Here is a 21226-nt window from a genome sequence, read left to right as displayed (position 1 = left end):
GGACGAGAATATCGCCACTACTCTGACTGCGGAGTGTACTCAAACAGCAGACAATACCAGCGACATTATCCCGGTTAGTCCTTTAACCACTCATGGCACAAATCCATTTGTCTCTGTCTCCATGACCGCCATCAGCCCCACCCCTGATGCGCCTGTATCAGCCACCGAATTATCCCGGGTCCGGCCATCAGCACTGGCAATGAATTAACGGCGTAGTCCCAACCCGAAAGGAATATGCGTATCCCTGAACGTTTGAAAGACTTAGACTGTGTTCTTAACTACGTACCTTCAAACACTAGTGGTTCTTCCCTTAATCAGGAGTGTGGGCCGAGTTCTTCTTACAGAAGACATTCGTCAGGAAGCCACCGACCAAAGACTGCCTCACTATGCAGTGCACATAGCTCACGACGCAGCCATTGTTCCAGCTACAGCCGTACATCCATTACATCCCACTCAGTGGGATACAATCGGCTATTCTAATGGAAAAACGAAAACAGTATGAACTGGAGGAACTGACATGACAAGTTGGGGAGGATGAGAAAGCTGAGAAACGTGGACAGCAGCTGCAGGATGAAGTCCTTCAGGCTCAGGAGATGGAGCGCCAGGCTCAGGAGATGGAGCGCCAGGCTCTGAGGGAACGCGAAGCCTTGTCCGTCCAGCTAACAAGACAGACGTCTGAGGAAGGCCGAACAGGAACTGGAGGAAGCACGGTTGATAGTGTCGTTCTTGGATGCAGGAGATGAAGCGCCTACCTCTCCAACCGGGCGTCCAACCGTTACCGCCCAGCATACGATTCTGCACGGTGGTGGAGCATCATGTACCCCCTCAGTTCAACCAAACAAACTATTGCCAACGCAGCTGCCGCTACTGCGGCCAGAGCCGGCGATTGCCATCACTGCCGACCTACAATCCACTCCTCGATTAATCATTAATAACAATACATCACCGAATGAGGAGGTGAAGCAAACTCATCCAATTGCATATTCATCCACTACCACAACTCCATTCCAAGTTTTAAATTTTTATCCTAACATGTTACCATGTCATCATGCACCCTATCTACCACCCTCGACTTCACCATATGGGCATCCAGTTCACCCATCTGAGACACCTGCAACACCCAACCTCATGGACCTATTAATAGCTTCATTCTATGGCGTACCAAAACCGAGTCTGCCTTATTTCCAGAGTGGCAGAGAAAGTGACTTTGCCCTTCTCAAGCTGGCATTGGATAGCCTGATAAGTAATCACACCTACTTGTCAGAGGAGTACAAATATCAAGTATTCTTAACCCACCTTAAGCTACCAAGTGCATACAAACTTGCTCAGGCCTACATGCATGATCCGAAGCCATACACGGTGGCCTTACGGGCCCTGCAGGACAAGTATGGACAGCCAAGGCAACTCAAACAGAGCAAAATTGGTGCCATCATGAACATGGCACCAGTGAGGACTGGAGATGCAGAGGCCTTTGAAGAATTTGCTCTCGCAGTGCACTCCCTTGTGGGTATGTTACAATCCCTCGAGGGTGAGCATGGATTTGAACTACGATGTGGTTCACATGTAGACAGGCTAATTAGCAAACTGCCACCGAGCTATCGTGATGGATTAATTGAGCACTGCATTAACCAAGGACTTTTAAACGCAGATTCTAATCAGACCTACACGTTGCACCATCTGGCAGCTTGGCTGCAGGCGGAGGCCCGAGCTAAACGTATAGCGAACCAAGGTGCTGTCCTCTACAAATGCGAGGGCCAGGGATTAGAGAGAAAGGAACAGCATTCTTCATCTTTCAAGAAGAAAGAATCAGGGGCTTTGGTGTTTCACAACTCTGAGTCACCAATAGCTGGCACAAGGCCACAGCCATTGCATAATGTTTCTTCAACAACCAAGACCAAGCCTTATTGTCCTCATTGTGACACCAGTGATCATTACCTCGGTTCCTGTATGGAATTCAAGCTTTCCACACACCATATTATTAAGTGGATAAGGGAACATGACCGTTGTTGGAGGTGCGGTCGGTCACACCCAGCTGATCACTGTACAGTTAGGAAGCCATGCGTTACTTGCAATGAGTTGCACCTAACCATCCTCCATGATGCAGCACAGAGATCCAGCGATACTGTCCTAATGACAGGCTGCGCACCATCTGCAGTGTACCTTGACGAGCCTTCCCGTCCACATGATGTCCTGTTAAAGGTCGTAAAGGTGCTTCTTCATGGCCCACAAGGATCCATAGAGACCTATGCCATTCTAGACGATGGTTCAGAAAGGACTATGCTTTTGAATTCAATAATGGAGCGGCTGAACCTGGCTGAACCTGAAGCATTACTGCTCAAGACAGTGCGAGAAGATACGTTGCAGTGTACCGGGGCTTCTGTCAAGCTTCAGATATCATCGGTCGAGAAGCCAAAACAAAGGTATGGGATCGATGCAGCATTCACTGCCACAATGCTGCGCTTATCTGAGTATTCGTACCCATAGTCAGGTTCACCATGTTTTTTCGTTCAAAATTTTGGTAGATTAGCAAAACTATACATTTTTGGAATATTCAGAGCATGAGGAATCCAAAAATTAATGTTTACATTTGCATAGACACCTTTGCGAAAATGACACTCAGGACAGTGATGAAGATCTGTAAAAGCATATTCCTGAACGGTATAGACCTCGTAGATCCTGTGTATAGGACTTATAGTTCAATCTGATAGTACCTATAACTTCCTATAACAACCTATAACTTCAAAGGACTTGCAATATCATGTATTATGTAATACAGTTATATCACAAATATAAAGACAATGGTTTTCAATTACCTTTGTTTGTTGCTTTTCTATAATCCTGAGCACTATTTTGAGGCCTTTATTGGATTCCTTGACCCAGAAAACATAGGATTAGCATATTTAATTCAGTCTCTAGGTTGACTAGAAGCCGAGATCGCGCAAAATATGTATTTTATGGCGGCCATTTTCAAAATCCAAAATGGCGGCCATGCAGGTGTCTGTGCAAATGCCAACATTGATTTTCAGATTATCCATGCTCTGAAGATTCCAAAAATGTACAGGTTTGCTAATCCCAAAATTTTGAAAGAAATTATATTTGTTAACATAGTGAACCTGACTATCTTCATCACTGTCCTGAGTGTCATTTTCGCAAAGGTGTCTACGCAAATGTAAACATTAAATTTTTGGATTCCTCATGCTCTGAATATTCCAAAAATGTATAGTTTTGCTAATCTACCAAAATTTTGAACGAAATTATATTTGTTAACATAGTGAACCTGACTACCAGTGGCCGATCTTCAGAAACGGCACCCCCACCTAGCTGGGATACCACTCCCTTTGATTAACAAGGCTCAACCAACAATATTGATCGGGTCAGACTATCCGCACCTCATCTTACCAAAGCAACCTGTGTGATTTGGCCCCAAGGGTGCTCCAGTAGCAGTTTGTACAAACCTGGGCTGGTCACTACAAGGCCCGGTCAGCGTACTAGAGCAAAGTGATGTGACTGAGCTCCGGAAGTCGACCTTCTGTGGAACAATGTCAGTGGACATACAGGATTTACCTGACCCTTCAAAGTACGAGACTTGGAACGCTCTGGTTGTGGCTGCACAGCAGTGTCCCAATGGGGTAGACTCAAATCAAGACTGTCCTACCTTAAGCGCTCACCAGCGTGGGGAGATAGAGAATCTTCTGCTTCAACGCTCACAGCACGATAGTTTTCCGGACGAAGTCCAGATACTTGCCACGGGTAGGGATTTACCCATCGGAGGTCGACTGGCATCTCTCTCACCTGAATATGACCATACCCTTGGTCTCATCAGAGTAGGAGGAAGACTACGCCGTGCGGATGTCCTTACACAAGATGCTGTGCATCCTATTGTTTTAGATCCTTATCACCCAGTAACCAAGCTCCTCATTCAAGAATGTGATGACCAACTGCTTCACTGTGGTCCGGAGAGAATTATCGCTGAAGTACGTCGCAAGTACGGGATTCTGCGTGGTCAAGAGGCTATTCGTCGACACCAACATCAATGCCACGAGTGCCGAAGATGGCGTGCCAATCCAGAGGTGCCAAGGATGGCTGATCTACCCCCTGCTCGGACTATACCAGCCTGCCTTCTACTCTACTGGAGTGGACTGCTTCGGTCCTTTCACCATAAAAATTGGAAGACGAACGGAGAAGCGCTGGGGTATAATCTTCAAGTGCTTCACTACCCGCAGCGTACATCTGGACCTCCTGGAGGGCCTTGATGCTGATGCCTTCCTAATGTCCGTCTGTCGCCTCATCGCCCGTAGAGGGAAACTTCAGGAGATCTTATCGGACAGAGGCACCAACTTCCGAGGGGGAGATGCCGAACTTCGTCAAACTTTCTCTGCCCTCGAACCTGTTCTCGCCCACCGTCTCGCCAACCAGCAAGTGAGCTTTTGCTTCAACCCGCCCAATGCACCACATTTTGGCGGAATATGGGAGCGAGAAATCAGGTCGGTGAAGAACAGCCTACGGGTTGTAGTTGGAACCCGTACTGTGACGGAGCCTGTGCTGTGCATGGTCCTCATTAAAGTTGAGGGCATCCTCAACTCCAAGCCTTTGGGTTATGTATCATCAGACATATCCGATATTGATCCTGTTATTCCCACTGTGCTACTGATGGGACGTCGTGATGCATCGCTACCTCAAGTGGTGCATCCTGCTACGGAGCTCCTCGGACGCCGTCGCTGGCGTCACAGCCAGATCCTTGCCGATCAATTTTGGTCCAACTTTATTAAGTATTACCTCCCCAGTCTCCAGCTTCGACAGAAGTGGCAAAAGGAGAGTACGGAGTTGACCACGGATGACGTGGTGCTGATCGTCGATTCCCAGCTGCCTCGTGTCCAGTGGCCAGTTTATAAGATCATGGAGACCTTTCCGGGCTCAGATGGCCGTGCTCGAACTGCCAGCGTTCAAGTTCGTGGCAGGAACTGTGTTCGACCACTTGCTAAATTGATCCGGCTGTCGAAGCTTGAAGATGATGGGTGAGCGGTGAATGGACTGGAAGACTTTCCCTTTTTACAAATTTATTCCACAAATTTGGGGATGGCTGTTAAAAAGTCTCTGATATTATGCGTACGATATACGTGAATGTTTCCTGCTTTGCTTATGAATGTTTTCTTGCAATATGTTGATGCCATGTTGGTGTAGTGCAAGCCTGTAATTCTTACCTTTTTCTCTTATAATTTGCACCGGAAAAGGAGGACACGTCCGGCTTCTTGCTGATGGCTCGTGTGAGCGAGTTGATTGCCGCCATCTTTGCCTTGTTTTATTAAATGGTGTGCCGAAAGGGAGTTTAGTGTCTCGTCCTGTCTGAACCGTTTGATCATGGCCCCTTTCCTGGATCCACTGTTCTCTATTATCCTCCGTATTAGCTAGCCTTTACCGTAGGATTCCCGAGCCTACTTTTCACTCTCTCTTCATCAGGTCTTGTCACATTTTCTCAGTGGCTTGATGTCAAAGCATCATGAGAAGCTTATCACTACAATGGCAGGAAGTTGCCATTCCTTAAGCAAGAACCGCAAGACCCTGGTTCGCCATCTGCAGCACAGCATGCGGCTTCTGTTCCGCAATCTCGCGGCAAGCACCGGACGTCGACCCAGTGACATGGCTTCCTCAACCGATCATCTCACAGATGACTTCCTGTGGCTCACGAGTTGCGCCTACGAGTTCGGTGAAGAGTCTGTGGCGAAGCAGCTCGCCATAGACATTCCTGTACATTACATGAAACTTCATCACATGTCGCTTCCACCAGGAACTTGCACGCATTTGGCCTACGTTCTTTTGCACCTTCCAGGTCGGGTGGAGCTATGTCTCGACAACAACTTCATTGGTGATTTGGGCATTGACCAGCTCTTACCATGCATTGACAAGTTCACTGAGCTACGGTGAGTTGGGTTTTGTTTTTTCAAATGCTTTGGCACAACAATGCACAAAAAGTGATCGATGACATTTGTGTTATGTCAGTTGCAAAAAATGTCGTATTTCCACATGTACGATACACATTCATAAAGGTGTGACTTGCAGCCTTAAAATCAAATGTTTTTTTTTTTTTTTTTTTGTCGTACACAAGAGTATCTTTACGCTGCGCTTGCCAAGCGAAAAGCTGAGTTAGGCGATCGGTTGCGTGTGTGCTTACGTGTTGCGTACGTGTCGGCATCTTACTATAATTCACCAAATGTCCGTCCGTCTCTGTCTGTCTGTCCGTTCGCAGGTACCGTAAAAACTGCTGAACCGATCGCAACGATATTTTGGGTGGGTAATCCTGGGATCTCCAGGAGTAAAATAGGCTATTTAGTTTTTCCAATTTCAGCTTTGGTCTCCAGCATTCTCAGGTTTGTACTCCCGCATAACATTCACGTTCGCACAACGTTCATTGTGACGATGTTTTCATTATGACGATGTTGTTTTCCCGGGTGCCGCACAAAAGGCTGCACCGATCGCTGCACAGCTGCACCGATTGGACTCTGTGACCTCGGACAAAGACCTTTTATAAGGACATGGGTTGAATCCCTGCTTGAGAGAATTCCAACCCCCTCCCCGCCATCACGGCCATCTCTCCAACTCACAATCCCACGACATATGCGGAAAGGACGACCCAAAACCAATTATCTTCTTTTCGATTTGTATATAAGCATCATGAAAAGTAAATAATGACCTCGGCCAAAGTTCAAATGGCGTGAGTTTAATCTCTACATGAGAGAATTCCACATAGCTATATGGGCGGTGTATACGCTAACAGATCGCTGTCTCCATCGATCTGGCCAAGGCCGTAACAGCTATCGGCTCAAAGTCCTTTTAACTGTTGATTTAGAAGTTTTTACAATGAAGGAAACACGTATCGGGAGTACATACGATATCGGGAGGACTAACTGCACGCTTCTTCAGTATCAAGCTTAAATCTCTCATGGCGGATCTGAAGAGCGGAATGCTTGGAGAAGTGGTGGGCAACCTCGGCATGAAGGAGGATCAGAAACGTGGACTCCCACACTGCCACATCCTGCTGATACTTGCTCCCGCATGACGTTATTTTCCCGGGTGCCGCACAAACAGCTGCACCGATCGAGATTTAACGGATGTTTATATAAATCGTTTAAAAGAAAAAAAGCCTTCAATTTCTGATATTTAGCCTTTTCATTTGGGCCTCCCAATTGAAGCCCCGCCCGAAAGGGTGGGTACCGTTGCTGGTTTTAAAATTCATTTTCTCGGCCACCGTTGGTCCGATTGACACGAAATTTTACCATAGGAGCCCCTCCGCCTGTATAAATTTTTTATTCATAATTTTGACGTCATAGGTCACGTGGTACAGACGCCACCTTGGAAAAACGTTACACCTCTATATCTCCCAAACCACTCGATGGAAAAAGTTGAAGCATGGCTCATTGTCAAGAACTCCCCATGGGGAATAAGATATGTTGATGATGTCATCGGTGTCTTCGTTTTGACATCATAATTGGACAAGTACAACGCTTGATTCGATCAATATGAATTTTTTTTCTCTGCAATTCTTGGTCCGATTGACACAATTTTCACCACAGGAGCGCTTCCTCCTGTCGAATATAATATTTTAATGATAATTATGATGTCATAGTTCATGTGGTAAGGCGCCATCTTGGAAAAACCGAAAAACGTTACACCTCTATATCTCCCAAACTGCTCAATGGAAAAAAATGAAGCATGGCTCATTGTCAAGTACTCTCCATGGGGAATAAGATATTGTTATGTCGGGGTGTAAAGGAATATCTAGAGCCAGGTAGATCTGTATAGGTAGGTATTCGACTGTCGCGATAGGGAATCTACCTTGTAATAAGTTCTGTGTTTTAGGCGGTTTGTCGGGATAAGAGTATACCTGTGAACATACAAGGATGTTCGGGTGTTAAATAGTGTAGGGACTAAGATAAACCCCTGTGTGTCAGACCTGGTAATCATTCCTTTGTCCCTTATGGCAACGCACACATATAAACACTTAGATAGGCCCTTAGTGCAACATTAATTAGTTCCCTTCCCTTACAAAGACTGTGGAAGACAAGCAGGCAAGGGTCACGTACAACACCGGCGTGGGCGTCAGACATCGAGCAAGGCTGGGAGCCACGCCCAGGAGGACTGTTGATTGGCCAGGGGGAGGGTCGAGCAACACCACAGTGCGAGAGGCCCTCGGCCAATGACAGGGCACCAGCGAAAGAGAACATTGGAGAAGATTAGACACAAGGTTATAAAAGGGCATGCCGCACGACATTTTGTCTCTCTTTCTCTTTGGCTCCCTCTCTCTTTTGGCCCTCTCTTCTTCGCTAGTCTCTTGGCGCTGCACGACATATTTTGGTCTCTGCGCTTCTCTTCTTCGTGCTGACGGTTCGCTCTTGGTGTGGAGTCGTACTTGGAGCGGTCCTTCTCGGTGCTTCCAGAGCTTGGAGCGGTGCTCGGCCCTTCGCGGTGCTGTTGGTGCAGGGAGCGAGTGTTGGTGCTGGGAGCGAGTGTTGGTGCTGAGTGGGCGGGACCTCGTGGTGTACGGTGGAGCGAGTCGCATCGGGGCCTGGCGAAGCATGCGAGCGAGCAGACGGAGGGTTACCTCGCGCCGGAGCTTGGAGCCACGTGTGGACGGTGGACAAGATGCCAAACAGATAAGGACGCACCCCACATTTCACAAATACATAACGAACGTTTTATTTTCCTTAATTCATTTTCCCTTGTCTGTATCCGAAATCTGCATGTGGGGACGTCCCGATTAGGACATTTATTACCGGCGCGTATTTTCCTGTTCCGCTATCCTTGTGAATAAACCCTTGTTTTATTTTCTGTATATTCCTGAATGCAGTTTTCCGTGTGGTTTATTTAATTTGCAGCGGCATTGGAGACGCCCCGAGAACAGGTAAGACTGCAGGAGTAGTGTAATAATGTTGCTTCTGGGACACCTCCGTTTAACATGGGAAATCCCTATCTAATGTCATTTACCCCCTTGTCTTTTTCAAAAATCATAAACACCTCTATTTCTCCCACCCTCATCTTTATGAACCTTTTGTCTGTAGTACCTATCCTTAATGTTGTTCATTAGACCACTCAAACACTACAAATATTTGTTTTCTCTTATAGACCTATCATCCTTCTTCTACATATCATCTGGCAGATTAATCTTTGACCCATTCACTTCCATATTAATTCTTTCCCTCCCTCATTGACCCTAAACACCTATATTTCTCTCACCCTGTTATTTACAAACCTTCTAACCTTTTGACATGTTATCCTTATTCATTAGACCACTTAAACAATGGTCCTTCTGTGTGAACCTGTGATTCTTCTGACCTTATGGACCTTTTAACCGTTTACTCTTAATATCATCTGGTGAATATAACCCACTCAAACATCGACCCTACAAATATTTGTTTATGTGTGGGAAATAATTTAATTCTCCTCCAACTTCAATCACCATACTCAAACCTTTTTAAAATTAATTATTCGCTTTTGAGAAATGACGTTGTTTCACTGACTTGGATAACTTCCCAGAAAGATTTCATTGTTTCGTTTCCTGTTTTCACACACGCCTTGAGATTCCTCGAAATGCTGTCAGCCAGTTCTCTTCCCTGAATACATTTTACATTATAAAAAGCCGTATTCAGTTCAATTTTAAACATTGTGAATCGACGAAGATGAACGACAACTTGTCTTATTCCAGTGATGAAGAATACTCACAAGGGTAAGTTTGAACTGTTTGAACATTCAGAATTGAACTGTTGGTGAGAGCTTTGTATGTGATTAATTTAAATTTATATAACATGATATATATATTTTTATTACAGCAATTCAGGTTTTGAAAATGACTTGGTCTTGGCAGAAAATGAAGTTTTTCCGAAAGAGATTTACAACGAGGCGAATGAGTATTTAAACCATTTGCATGTTTCACCGTTCTTGCAAGATTCATATGCAAGGTAAGATACTAAATATTAATACATTTGTGTTAAATGACGTTGCCTTAGTGTGTGTGTGTGTTCGTGTGTGTATGTGTTTGTGTGTGTGATGTTTTGTCAAGCTTACTTCAGCATAGTAATTTCTCCTTATTTTGTTTGCAGCCTCGAAGACCAAAGCTTGGAGTGGGACGATTTTGGACTCCATAGGAATGGTTGCAGCCTCGAAGACCAAAGCTTGGAGTGGGACGATTTTGGACTCCATAGGAATGGTTATTTCCTGTCATCCTGTGATATCCTTAATTTTCATCTCGACGATCTGGATGCTAAGCTTGATTTTGTGGAGGTAAGCATGTGTGTGTCAATGTGTGGGTACACCGTTTCGAATAGGTACACCATATCCCTGCGCATTGTGGGAGGTGATTCAGGGTATATCATTCATTTATTTCTCTCCTTGTTTTACCCCTCTTGCCTTTGACAGAAAGAGATTCCAAACGTGAAGATATCTGCTGCTGTTGAAACTACCTTTGACTTATGTTTGGAAGAGATTGATGATTTGTGCTGGGAAGAAGTTAAATGTGTAATACCTCAAGAAAAATGTCTTAAAAATATAAAGATTTTGTTTAAAATATTATTTATATATATATGCTTTGTCCAGAATTATTTAATTATTAATTACAAGAAAAGAATAAAGGTTAGGGGGGAGGGTGCGTTCCCCCACCCTTGATTTCCCCCCATCCCACCCCTCCCCTCCCCTTGTGTGTGTGGGGAAGGTGGGGGTGGGATGAGGGGGGATCAAGGGTGGGGAAACGCACGGGGGGTGGGAGGTGATGGGTGTGGGCGGGGTCGGTGTGGGCGGGGTCGGTGTGGGCGTGGCTTATGATTTTTTATTTATTTAATTTTTTTATTTTTATTACCACGAATTAAATTAGCTAATCTGGGTGGGGTGAATAGAAATGTTGTTTAATGAATTATTAGCTTTGTTTTTTGTAATTCTTGCGAGTAAAATGAACCCAAGATTTCTTCTCCATTTAAATCATATAATTTGTAGGTCCAAGGGACTGTATCCATTACATCAATGATTTTAAATAATTCATTAGTCCATTTTTGTGTATAACCTTTCTCAAAATGGCTTTTCCATTTATATATCCTTACAATATCACCAACTTTGAACTTGGGCTTTCTCAAATTAATCTCCTTTTCATATTCTAATTTTGTAAATGTTTCTGATGGTTTTGATTTTGTTGATGAATGAACTGTATTATTGTAATTATCTACAATATCCTGAATTAAATACACCCATTTTTGAGAACCGAGTTGTGTGAATTTTTTATATAATTTCTCTTTCAAAGTACGATTAAAACGCTCAATAACAACTGCCTTTCCTTCATTAAAGGTGCTGTATAATTTAATACCCTTCCCCTTAAGAAATTTCATGAATATTTTGTTGTAGAACTCTGTTCCCTCATCGGTCCACAGTTTCTTTGGTTTTCTTTTATCCCTATCAAATATTAGCTTAAAGGCTAACATTAAAGTATCACCCCTTTTATTTTTTAAAGGGACAACCCAGGCAAATCTACTCCTCAAATCAATAACGGTTAAAGCATACCTGTATCCCTTATCATTATTTAGTTCGATTAAATCAGCGGACCATATGTGGTCAGTGTATTTAGAATAAACTTTCCTTCTTTTAAACTTTGTGATTATAGGTTTATGTAATTCATTAGCCAAAAGCTCCTCAGTCTTGATAACATCATTGGAGTTTAATAGTTTTTTGGGAAATAACCAAGACCAAGTTTCAATTTAACACTTATCATTTTTTTCACAATAAACCTATCAACTTTCTCTCTCAATGTCGGATTTCGTATCAAAGACAAATTATACAACATTTCTCTGTCTGCTTCATGTTTTTCATCCAATGTGGTGGTATCCCCATAAGCAATATCATGCTTCATACACACTTCATCAACCCTATTTTTTGGTCTGGACCAAGGTTTAGGATTGTCAGTCTCATCTAATCTTTTATCCAAGTTTGTTCCTGGACCACAGAAAGAATACCCTGGAAGGTGTAATTCCCCTGGAATTCCAGTTGTTGTAAATTTACTTCCTGAGAGAAACTTTTGTATGTCTCCTCCTCTTTTAGGAGAGATGAATTGGCACTTTTTAGAGCCACATACTTGACATATTCCTTTTTGATAAACTCTTATTATTTTTAGCTTTAACATAAGAGATATTTTTAGATTTAGTTTTCTTTTTACATTTGAGACAATAACTCATATTTATTTATCAGAAAAATTCCGACAGAGTATCAAAACCTTTTTGGTTTTCAACATATACATTTCAATCTTTATTTTTAAAACATAAAGAATCCTAAGGAATGCCTTCACTCTCTCCTCCATTTATTTACAAATAAAAACTAACTAAAGTCAATGACACCAACATCATCAATCACATAATCTTTTCCTTCTTCTTCTTCTTCTTCACCACTTTCTCGTTTAAATCTCCTCCCTGAAATTGAAGACATTGACGTTGTTATTTTTGAAACCATTATCTTCATAAGAGTTGTTAATTCTTTAATTTCCTCTTCGGTGCGTTGAGATTTATTTATTTGCTGTAATACACTCAATCTTTTACGAATCTCACTGATTTCCATCTTTTTATATTTTTCCTCCCTCTCTCTTTGCTCCCTTTCCTCCCTCTCCTCCTTCTCCTTTTTCTCCCTTTCCTCCTTCTCCTTTTTCTCTCTTTCCTCCTTCTCTTCTTTAACTCCTTCCTCATTTATCTTAGCAATTTTTGATATCAATATTTTCACAGCATTCATTCTTTCTTTATTTTCCTCTTCGGTGAGTTGAGATTGATCTTCTTGCTGTAATACATCCACTCTTTTTTGAATCGCTCTGATTTCCATCTCCCTCTCCTCCCTCTCTCTTTGTTCCCTCTCCTCCTTCTCTCTTTTCTCTCTTTTCTCCTTCTCTTCTTCAACTCCTTCCTCATCCCTTGCTACCCTTGAGTTTAAACCCCAAAGAATATTATACATATACTCATCTGGATTTTGAGATATTCTTGTATCTATAATTATTTTTCTCATAATAGGATACCAATAAGATTTGTTGACGATTTCTAAGAGTTTTATATTTCATAACTTTGAGAAGTTCATTTTTATTTAATACTTTAAACAAGTCTCTATTTGTGGGTTTAACAATATCAGTATAAGGCCAGTTTTTTATGACAAAATTCCCATGTATATGCTCCAAATCATAAGGTATGTAATACCGAGCACCCTTTTCTTGTAGGTATCCTTGAATACAAAAATTATAATTCTCTTGTAGTCTTCTTCCTGCCATTTATGTATCAGAAATATATGTGAGATTAATATTATGACAGGTAATACCACCCCATCTTCCCACGACCAAATCGGTTTGTATTCCTCGGCTTTCTATCCTTATCTCATTACCTTCCTTCTTTGTCATGCGAACCATCGCTATACTATCATATATTTTTCTTTTCTTAAAATCACGTATTTGTTGTTTACTAATTGTACTTCCACATAAATCCTTATCTTCACCAAGTGGATAATATTCTTCTTTACGAGACTGATTTAAATCATGTAGGTCTTCTATGTTTATTGAAAAAGACCAATTATACCCTAAATCAGGCATATCATACCCCCATTTATTAATTCGCATATTAACTAAATGTCCTTCTTTATAAAATTCAATTGTAAGCAGGTAGTTAAATTCAATGAGGAAAGGTGTATGGTCAGTATAACCAGGTGTTGTGGTTGTAAATTTTACTTGTTTAACAAAACGTGCTGTTTTCTTTAAAAATATATATTGTGATAAATCACTTCATCTAATTAAGTCATTCGCATCCGTAGGGTTTGGATAATTGATTAATTTATAAGTATTCTTCATATTAATATTTTTACTTACACTATATTTTTGTCGTTCAGCCTGTGCCTTTGTATAATAATTTGATAAATCAATATCCTGAGAGGATTTTGCAAAGATAGAACCATCTTTTCCAACATAAGTCATTTATATTAGATTAAAAATGATATCATAAAAATTTTCATTATTGTTGAGTTGAAATAATACATATAAACATAATTGACCACAACATTTAGAATTAATTTCTTGAACTTGAAATGTTTGATAAACACCATTCTGTAAGAATTGTATTACTTCAACAGGTGGTGGCATACCATAACTATCAAAATAATATTTATCCTGACTATTATGAATACAAACCCAATGAGAACCATTCTGTGTGTCTAAATTCATAATAATATTCTTTGTATTCTTATTTATATGTATTAATTCATCTCTCATACAAATAACCACATTATCAATTTTTAGTGTTTTACAATACTTAGCTAGTTCTATATTTGACGTTGTATTCTTTCCAAATTGTTTAAACCATTTATCCATTTATTTATGAGAAAGATACAATCCATTACCCCGTTTAGTTAGTTTAACACCCGCTTGAGCGATAGAGGAAAGCATATCTCCAACCAACAATCTAGCTTTATCAGGTAGACTTTCAAGTTTTTGAGCAAAATCTACAATTACACCACTTCCACTAATTTGTTTCTCCAACTCCTTGTTATGTCTTTCCAATTCTTTTTGAGCTTTTAGTTGTGCCTTCCTTTCGTTAGCAGTTTTTACCGCTGCTGAAATACCACCAGTCAATGCTCCCGCTGCACTTAAACCAGCAAATAAAGGAATTAGAAACGGGAGAAATCCTCCTCTTGACTCGTCTATTGAATATTTCTTTAACATAGGTTTCGTCATTTTAATTTTAAGTGATCCAACATCATTTAGTGTTTTTACTTGTGTGTGTGTGAGTAAAACATCAATTCTTACAGCTCCTTTTCTTTGAATTGTATTAACATTAATAATACAAGGCTTTTGATTTTGAATGCAAGATGTTAATTTATTAAGATTGATTTGATTAACATATACCCCAACCATTTATTTATGAGAAAAAACCTATGTGATATTAATCATAACACCATTATCTGTATTAATCTGTAATTCTGTTTCCTCCAAAAGCAAACAATAAGTATCAACTTCTTCATTCTCCCCTCTTTCAATGTATAGAGAAGTATCCACTCGATTAGACTTTATAGTTTCCTTTTGAGAACTCAGGTCAATTGCGTAGATTGTATAAAGTTTTTGAAACGCAACCATATCCAAAATAAGATCATTATTACCGTTGCTTTCACACACCTTTTGGTAGGACTTGTAGGCTTCCGCATAATCATTTTTTTCCCAATCAATTTCCAATCTATCTCGCGGATAAAATGTGCCATCAAGAGAAACCCGAAGTTGTTTCACCTTAGCATTATCACTCAGGGCATTATTCTTATTAGTACCATCCTCTCCATCTGGTTTTTTAAAAATGAGCCAGAGGTATCGTGGCTTTCCTTGAAGAACACCCAAATTCCAAGTGTAGGTAGTGTGTTCCAGTTTAACGTGTTGACATCTTCTTTTAAGGTATGATACATTTAGCGGTTTCTTTGAGTTAAGTCTTCTATTTAACATCTCTTCCGTTTTAAGATTAGCAGTATATTCACTGATATACCAACACAAATCATTAATAACAAATTTATTATTTTCTCCAAAAGCATTTTCATCCCCAAAAAGCAATCTATTTACATTATCATTCCTTTGTAGTTGAAATCTAATTTTAAGCCCATACAAAACTTTATCATAATCACAAAATCCAAATATACCTTTCAGAGGTACTGCTACGGTAAAACTATTCTCAGCTTTTGCGTCATCATTATACATTGACTTCCTTTGACTATAACCAGGGTCTGCGTTTGTACCCGTTGACATATCAGGAATAAAACCTTCAACAGCTCCCTTACCCATTCTATCACTAAACGAATATAGTGTAAATTTCATCATTTCAGATGTAGCAGAGACATAATCAACCGCTTCAACCTCTTGTGTTCCAATATACAGGCGGACACTGTCAAACATTTTCCAGAAGAAATCATTTACGAGTGTAGCATTAGTATTATTCGCAGCCTTAGTGAATTTAAATTTACACAGCAAGAAACTATCAGCTATATTCAAGTAAGTTTGTTGATTATTTATTTCAAAACTTTTTGTTCCGTTTGAATTCCAGTCTGTTCCTGTTATAGCATTTACCTTAAAATAGTCTTCCTTTTTCGTGGAGTTTGAAATGATAATTGTATCATCCAAATCATAGATACTATCAATCGCTTCCATACTTGTATTTATATAGTATTAAAATCGTTGAAACCCTGACCCAAGTATTTTAATGATTTTTTGTCGTTCTTGTGAAGATAGTTGAGTTTTACCTTTTTTTATTTCTTTGATTGCTTGTAATTTATGAGACTCCTTTTGAGCATCTTTTATACTCTTTATAGCACCCGCAACTGAACCCACGGCAGAAGCAGTTGAACCAATTAGGTCTTTATGTTTAAGGATGGTTGAACCAATACCCATTAGAGTATCAATTATCCCATCTCCTTTATTTCGAAATTGATGACCTACACCTCGTTGTCTCTTTGGTTTATAGTATCCTCTACCCACATACCTTGTATAGTATGGTGAAAGGTACATGCCCTCCCCTGTAATTATTTTATATTTTCCCAACTCGTGTTTTCTCACAATAACCATTATTTATTTATTGAAAAACTTCACGTAGGTGAATTCTGATAGATATAATTTCATCATTAAAGGATATCATACGATTATCTTGGTCGGTTATCCTAAAATTTACTCTGTATATGGTTTTTCCTGACACAGGTAAATAGACAAGATTTTTTGGTTCCATATTAAATTTATAACCAATCGGGGTTGAGTATGCACTGAATGAAAATATTGTATTTGTTCTTATTCCATCGTTATAAGCACCATCAATCAAATCACAATGAATTAATACTGAATTTATACCGGAGGATATTTGGATAACATTATCACTGTAAAACGTCCCGTTATTTTCAATCTTTTTTGAAGAGAAACCCAATAGCTCTCTAAACGAATTTTCAATCGTGAAATCAACTTTATAATTATTTTTAAGTTTAATAGTTGATTTTGAAGTGTGTTTTTGAATATCTATTACAATATTTTTTGGTTCATCACCTTTTTCTTTCATAAGGCGAGAGACTTCTGAAGATATTTGAGAAATCTCGTAAGCTCCAGGTGAAACGGTTATAGTTTTATATCCACTTCCTGGATTATAACTAAACTTGTTGTTTTTCTCTGTGATATTAAACAAGGTATTATAAGTTTCCATCGACAATAAAGATGCCTCATATGAGGTAAGGGGGTCAAGTTGTAGTGGGTAAGGGAATGAAGCTGTGTAATCGCTCGTTGTGAAATTAAAACTAAGAATTGTGCTTCTCATCTTATTTAATATCTAATAAAATATCTTTGTATTGACATTTATTAATTATTTTCATATTCATCAACTGATCTAAAATGGCTGAGGATTCATTAAAACAATTGTTGTTTCCAGCCTTCTTACTACCTAACAACAATAATAGCCTATTAACTAATTGTGATGGGTCATTTGGAAGAAAACTAACACCTGAACCAAGTTTACTTAAAGCATCAATAATATGTTTCTCCTTCTCATTCTTCTTACTTTTACCAGCAACAGAAACTCCATAATCAAGTGCATTTAACAACTCAAAATATACCCTATCTTCCTCTCTTTCCATATCAAGTGGTTCCTCAAAATATTTTGAACCGCTGAATCCGGGGTTTGTTAGAAGAAACATTAATCTTGGAGTTAATTTAACATATGGTTGAGTAGAACTCAAGAACATCAATTCATCATTAAATATCAATACCTTTTCTTCCACAAGATGAAACACTGCTGGTTCTTCTGTTGGAATGAGACCTGCTCTGGTTTTTGAACCCGCCGAATATTCATTGTTTTGAAGAGCTTCCACAACATAATTAGGGGGTTGATTTACCTCCTCAAGTTTCCGAAATAATCCCTCGTCATCATATTCTAATTCACCAAGTTCTTGTTTTGTTATCTGACTAAAATCTTTGAGCATTTGAAGTTTTTTCGGAGTAAATTCTACCGTGGGAACTGTAGGTGAGTGTTGAGTTTTCAAAAGTGGTTTAAAGAATTTCTCTTGTTTTCTTTCAAAGGCTTCTTCACCAGTTAGTTTCTGTCTCCGTTTCTTCTTTATCTCTTCCTGTTGTTTAACAACTTTTGAAACTAATTGTTGATGTTTCTTAAACTTTCTTTCTCTTTCTTCGGTATTCATTTTCTGTATTTATTTATTGAAAAATATCATTTAGTATCTCATCTTGTTTCACAACAATATATTTATATTTTCCAATCGTGTGTTTCATATAATTTTCAAATTCTTTTTTACTACATAACGTAGAGCAATTATCTCTCCAAAAATTATTTACATCTATTGAATTTAACTTAAATAAAATAAAAGTATTGGCATTGTTTCTTATTGAGCGTCGAGGGAGTTGAAAATATGATTGACTAAGATATATACAATTACAAGAAGAATGTCTCCCTCTTGTATAGTAGCTATCCATTACTGTTTGGTTTCTCTCATTAACACAATCATCAAAGATGACGAGGTTCTTTTTTGATTTATCTAAATCTTGAGGTGAAGGTATATCATCCGTATTATCACTGAGAATACAAGTTATGGGTTTCGATTTTGATTTCTGTGTATCACAAAATAATTGTATTATATCTTCAATATTATAATCATTTAGTTCGTTTTGAAGTTTAAATAAACCGATAATGTCTTCCTTTTTAAGACCCGCATTAAAACCCTGTGAGAGTAGTTGATACTCGGGTTGAAAACTTGACTTTGTAAAAATTATTAAATTATCATAATCTAAAAAATTAGGACCAAGGAGTATCTTTAAAAGTAAACAGGTTTTCCCACATCCGCTTGAACCAACTATTAGACATCTCAATGAATTTGGAATGTTTTTATGGTTATTAAACTTTATCTTATTTTCCCAAACGGGTAAAAAATCATTCATTTATATATTTGGAAAACAAGTCATCTAACTTTTTTTGAGCTATTTTAGAAACTCTATATTTTATCCTGAGTTCGGGTTTAATTTCAAAATAATTCATTATTTTATTTATATAGTATCTTGTATTAACATTTCCATTAAAATTATTTTGAATAATAAATATCATTAAACCCTTATACATTTCCTCAATACAAAGAGTCTCTTTCCTTGTAAGAAATGGTGTATTATCACCATAATGCTTAACATTCATCTCTCTTATTAATCTTGTAAAGTAATTCATTTTTGGTTCTAATTTAAAAGAGTTATATGTTTTTTTATATTTCTTATTATCATTAATTAGAATATAATCACAGAATAAACATTGTTTATATGAACCCTCATTATTAAGCCCTATTCTATCACAAGCCGGACAATTCTCTAATTTATCATATGGAGAGTCTGGAAATTCTAAATATCCTTCAGAACTTATCATATTTATATAGTAAATTTTTACTTAAACTAAACGCAAGTTTATTCATTAATAAATACAATGTTTCAAAGCACAAAAGACAAATTTCAATCAATCTCTACTTCGGTGGAAGATATAGAAAAATATGTCAAAGATGTTAAATTGAACAAAGATAAATATGGAAATTTTTGGGTAAAACCAGTTATGGAAAATAACATGAGCCCCTCTATTTCATTTAAAGGAAGAGCTCTAACTATACCTGGAAAGACATCCATTAAAGTAAATCTAACAAAAGTTTCTCCTCTACTCCTGGCAATTTATTCAAAGCTTGAAAAAGTGATTGACCACGATACTTTGAAAAAGAATGATAAGACCATTAATAATTCTAGAGGAGACATTTGTATTTTCTTTAATAATCCAAAGGGTGTAGATCTAAGTAAAATGAATGATGTTAATATTTCTGGTGAAATGTCATTTCGTTCTATGATAGTTAGAGATTATTTAAAGATAACTTTTGATATAAAAATTGTAGAGATTGAATCTGTTAATGAAAGAAAGTATATAGATATTGATGGGAATATTTTTCTTGCTAATTAAATATGAGTCAATACAGCAGTGAAGATTTTACTATTTCATTGAACTCGGACGATAGTGATGATAGTATTTCATTGAACTTGGACGATGGTGATGATAGTATTTCATTGAACACAGATGATAGTTATGATACTAATAGTTTGTGCTCAAATGATAGTTATGAGAGTAGTTTTATTGATGACTCTGAGTATGATTCTGAGTATTCATGTGATAGTTATGACTTAGATGATTCTGAGTGAAAAAGTGTTTTAGTTTAAGCACAGCGATATATATAAAACGGAGCTGTAAAGCCCAAAAGTGTTTTATTTTAAGCACAGTGATATATATAAAACACCACGTTTTCTCACGCTATAAATATGGTTTATTGTGATACTTGCGAGAAGGAAGTAAAATATTATAAACAACATATTCTCACCGCAAAACATACATACAACATTTTTAACAAACTTTCCCCTCTTCCACCTGAAACAAAACACTGTTCTACATGTAATAAAAATATCCTCAAGAAAGGCTTCAAAATACATCTTAAAACAAATCTACATTTATCAAATTTTATCACAACTAAAAACTCTGATGGAGCATTCAAAGGACATATTAAAATAAGAGTCTTTAACTTCAAACCTCCTGAACCAGAGTCTATAGTTGATGCTGTAGAAATAGTTAAACCTGCTGTTCAAACGTTGATTGAAAAAACACTAAAGGAAATGAAACCACTTAAATTTTATATGGGAGTAAAATTAGAAATGACAAAGGATGAAGGAGTTATAGATGCACCATACATGAGAACTGAGCCACACTTTATATCTTCATATCAAGATTTTAAAACATCAGGAGTCTATGATGAACTTATTAAACAAGAGCAAGATGTGGATAATTCAATCGTAGGAAGTGGATTCAATATAGGAAAAATTATTTACATAGACATTCATATTCTTAAATCAGATCCTCTAAAAGCTTCTTCTTACATTGATTTACCCAGTGTTATCAAAAATAGAAAAGCAGTTATCAATATCAAAAATAAAGACAATAAATGTTTTCTCTGGTCTATTTTAGCACACTTACATCCTCCACATTTTCATGATGAAAGAGTATCTCATTATAAAAAATATGAGAATACATTAAATACGAAAGATCTAAAGTTTCCGATGACTTTAAATGATATTCCTAAATTTGAAAAGTTGAATAATTTATCAGTTAATGTTTATGGTCTAACAGAAACAAACAACATTCAGGTTTTAAAGCTTTCT

General features: G+C 38.4%; 2 protein-coding genes across 7 annotated transcripts in view; both read left to right on the top strand.

The window, feature by feature from the left end:
- Positions 1–21226, top strand: part of LOC137427527 (nucleotide-binding oligomerization domain-containing protein 2-like) — a 105743-nt gene that overhangs the window by 41226 nt on the left and 43291 nt on the right. For 4 of the 6 annotated variants that reach the window (XM_068117087.2, XM_068117086.2, XM_078778058.1 and 1 more), the window contains exon 6: positions 5458–5918. In XM_068117087.2, coding sequence (XP_067973188.2) covers positions 5458–5918 — 461 coding nt within the window. Of the gene's footprint in view, positions 1–5457; positions 5919–8842; positions 9951–10091; positions 10112–21226 lie in introns of those variants that run through there. The other 2 variants (XR_010984514.2, XR_013623484.1) reach the window with 2 other exon arrangements.
- Positions 2928–5451, top strand: LOC144892273 (uncharacterized). Its single transcript, XM_078778059.1, has one exon. It carries the CDS (start codon positions 3931–3933, stop codon positions 5017–5019), a length of 1089 nt encoding a protein of 362 aa, XP_078634185.1. The 5' UTR covers positions 2928–3930; the 3' UTR covers positions 5020–5451.

The sequence above is a fragment of the Myxine glutinosa genome, chromosome 5 (genome assembly GCF_964187855.1).
Source record: "Myxine glutinosa chromosome 5, kmMyxGlut1.1, whole genome shotgun sequence".
In the NCBI taxonomy this organism is placed as follows: Eukaryota; Metazoa; Chordata; class Myxini; order Myxiniformes; family Myxinidae; genus Myxine; species Myxine glutinosa.
This window is presented reverse-complemented; position numbering and strand designations above follow the sequence as displayed.

Bases quoted from the DNA above. Each gene is read 5' to 3' on its own strand.
- LOC144892273 (XM_078778059.1), top strand. From the start codon at position 3,931: ATGACCAACTGCTTCACTGTGGTCCGGAGAGAATTATCGCTGAAGTAC.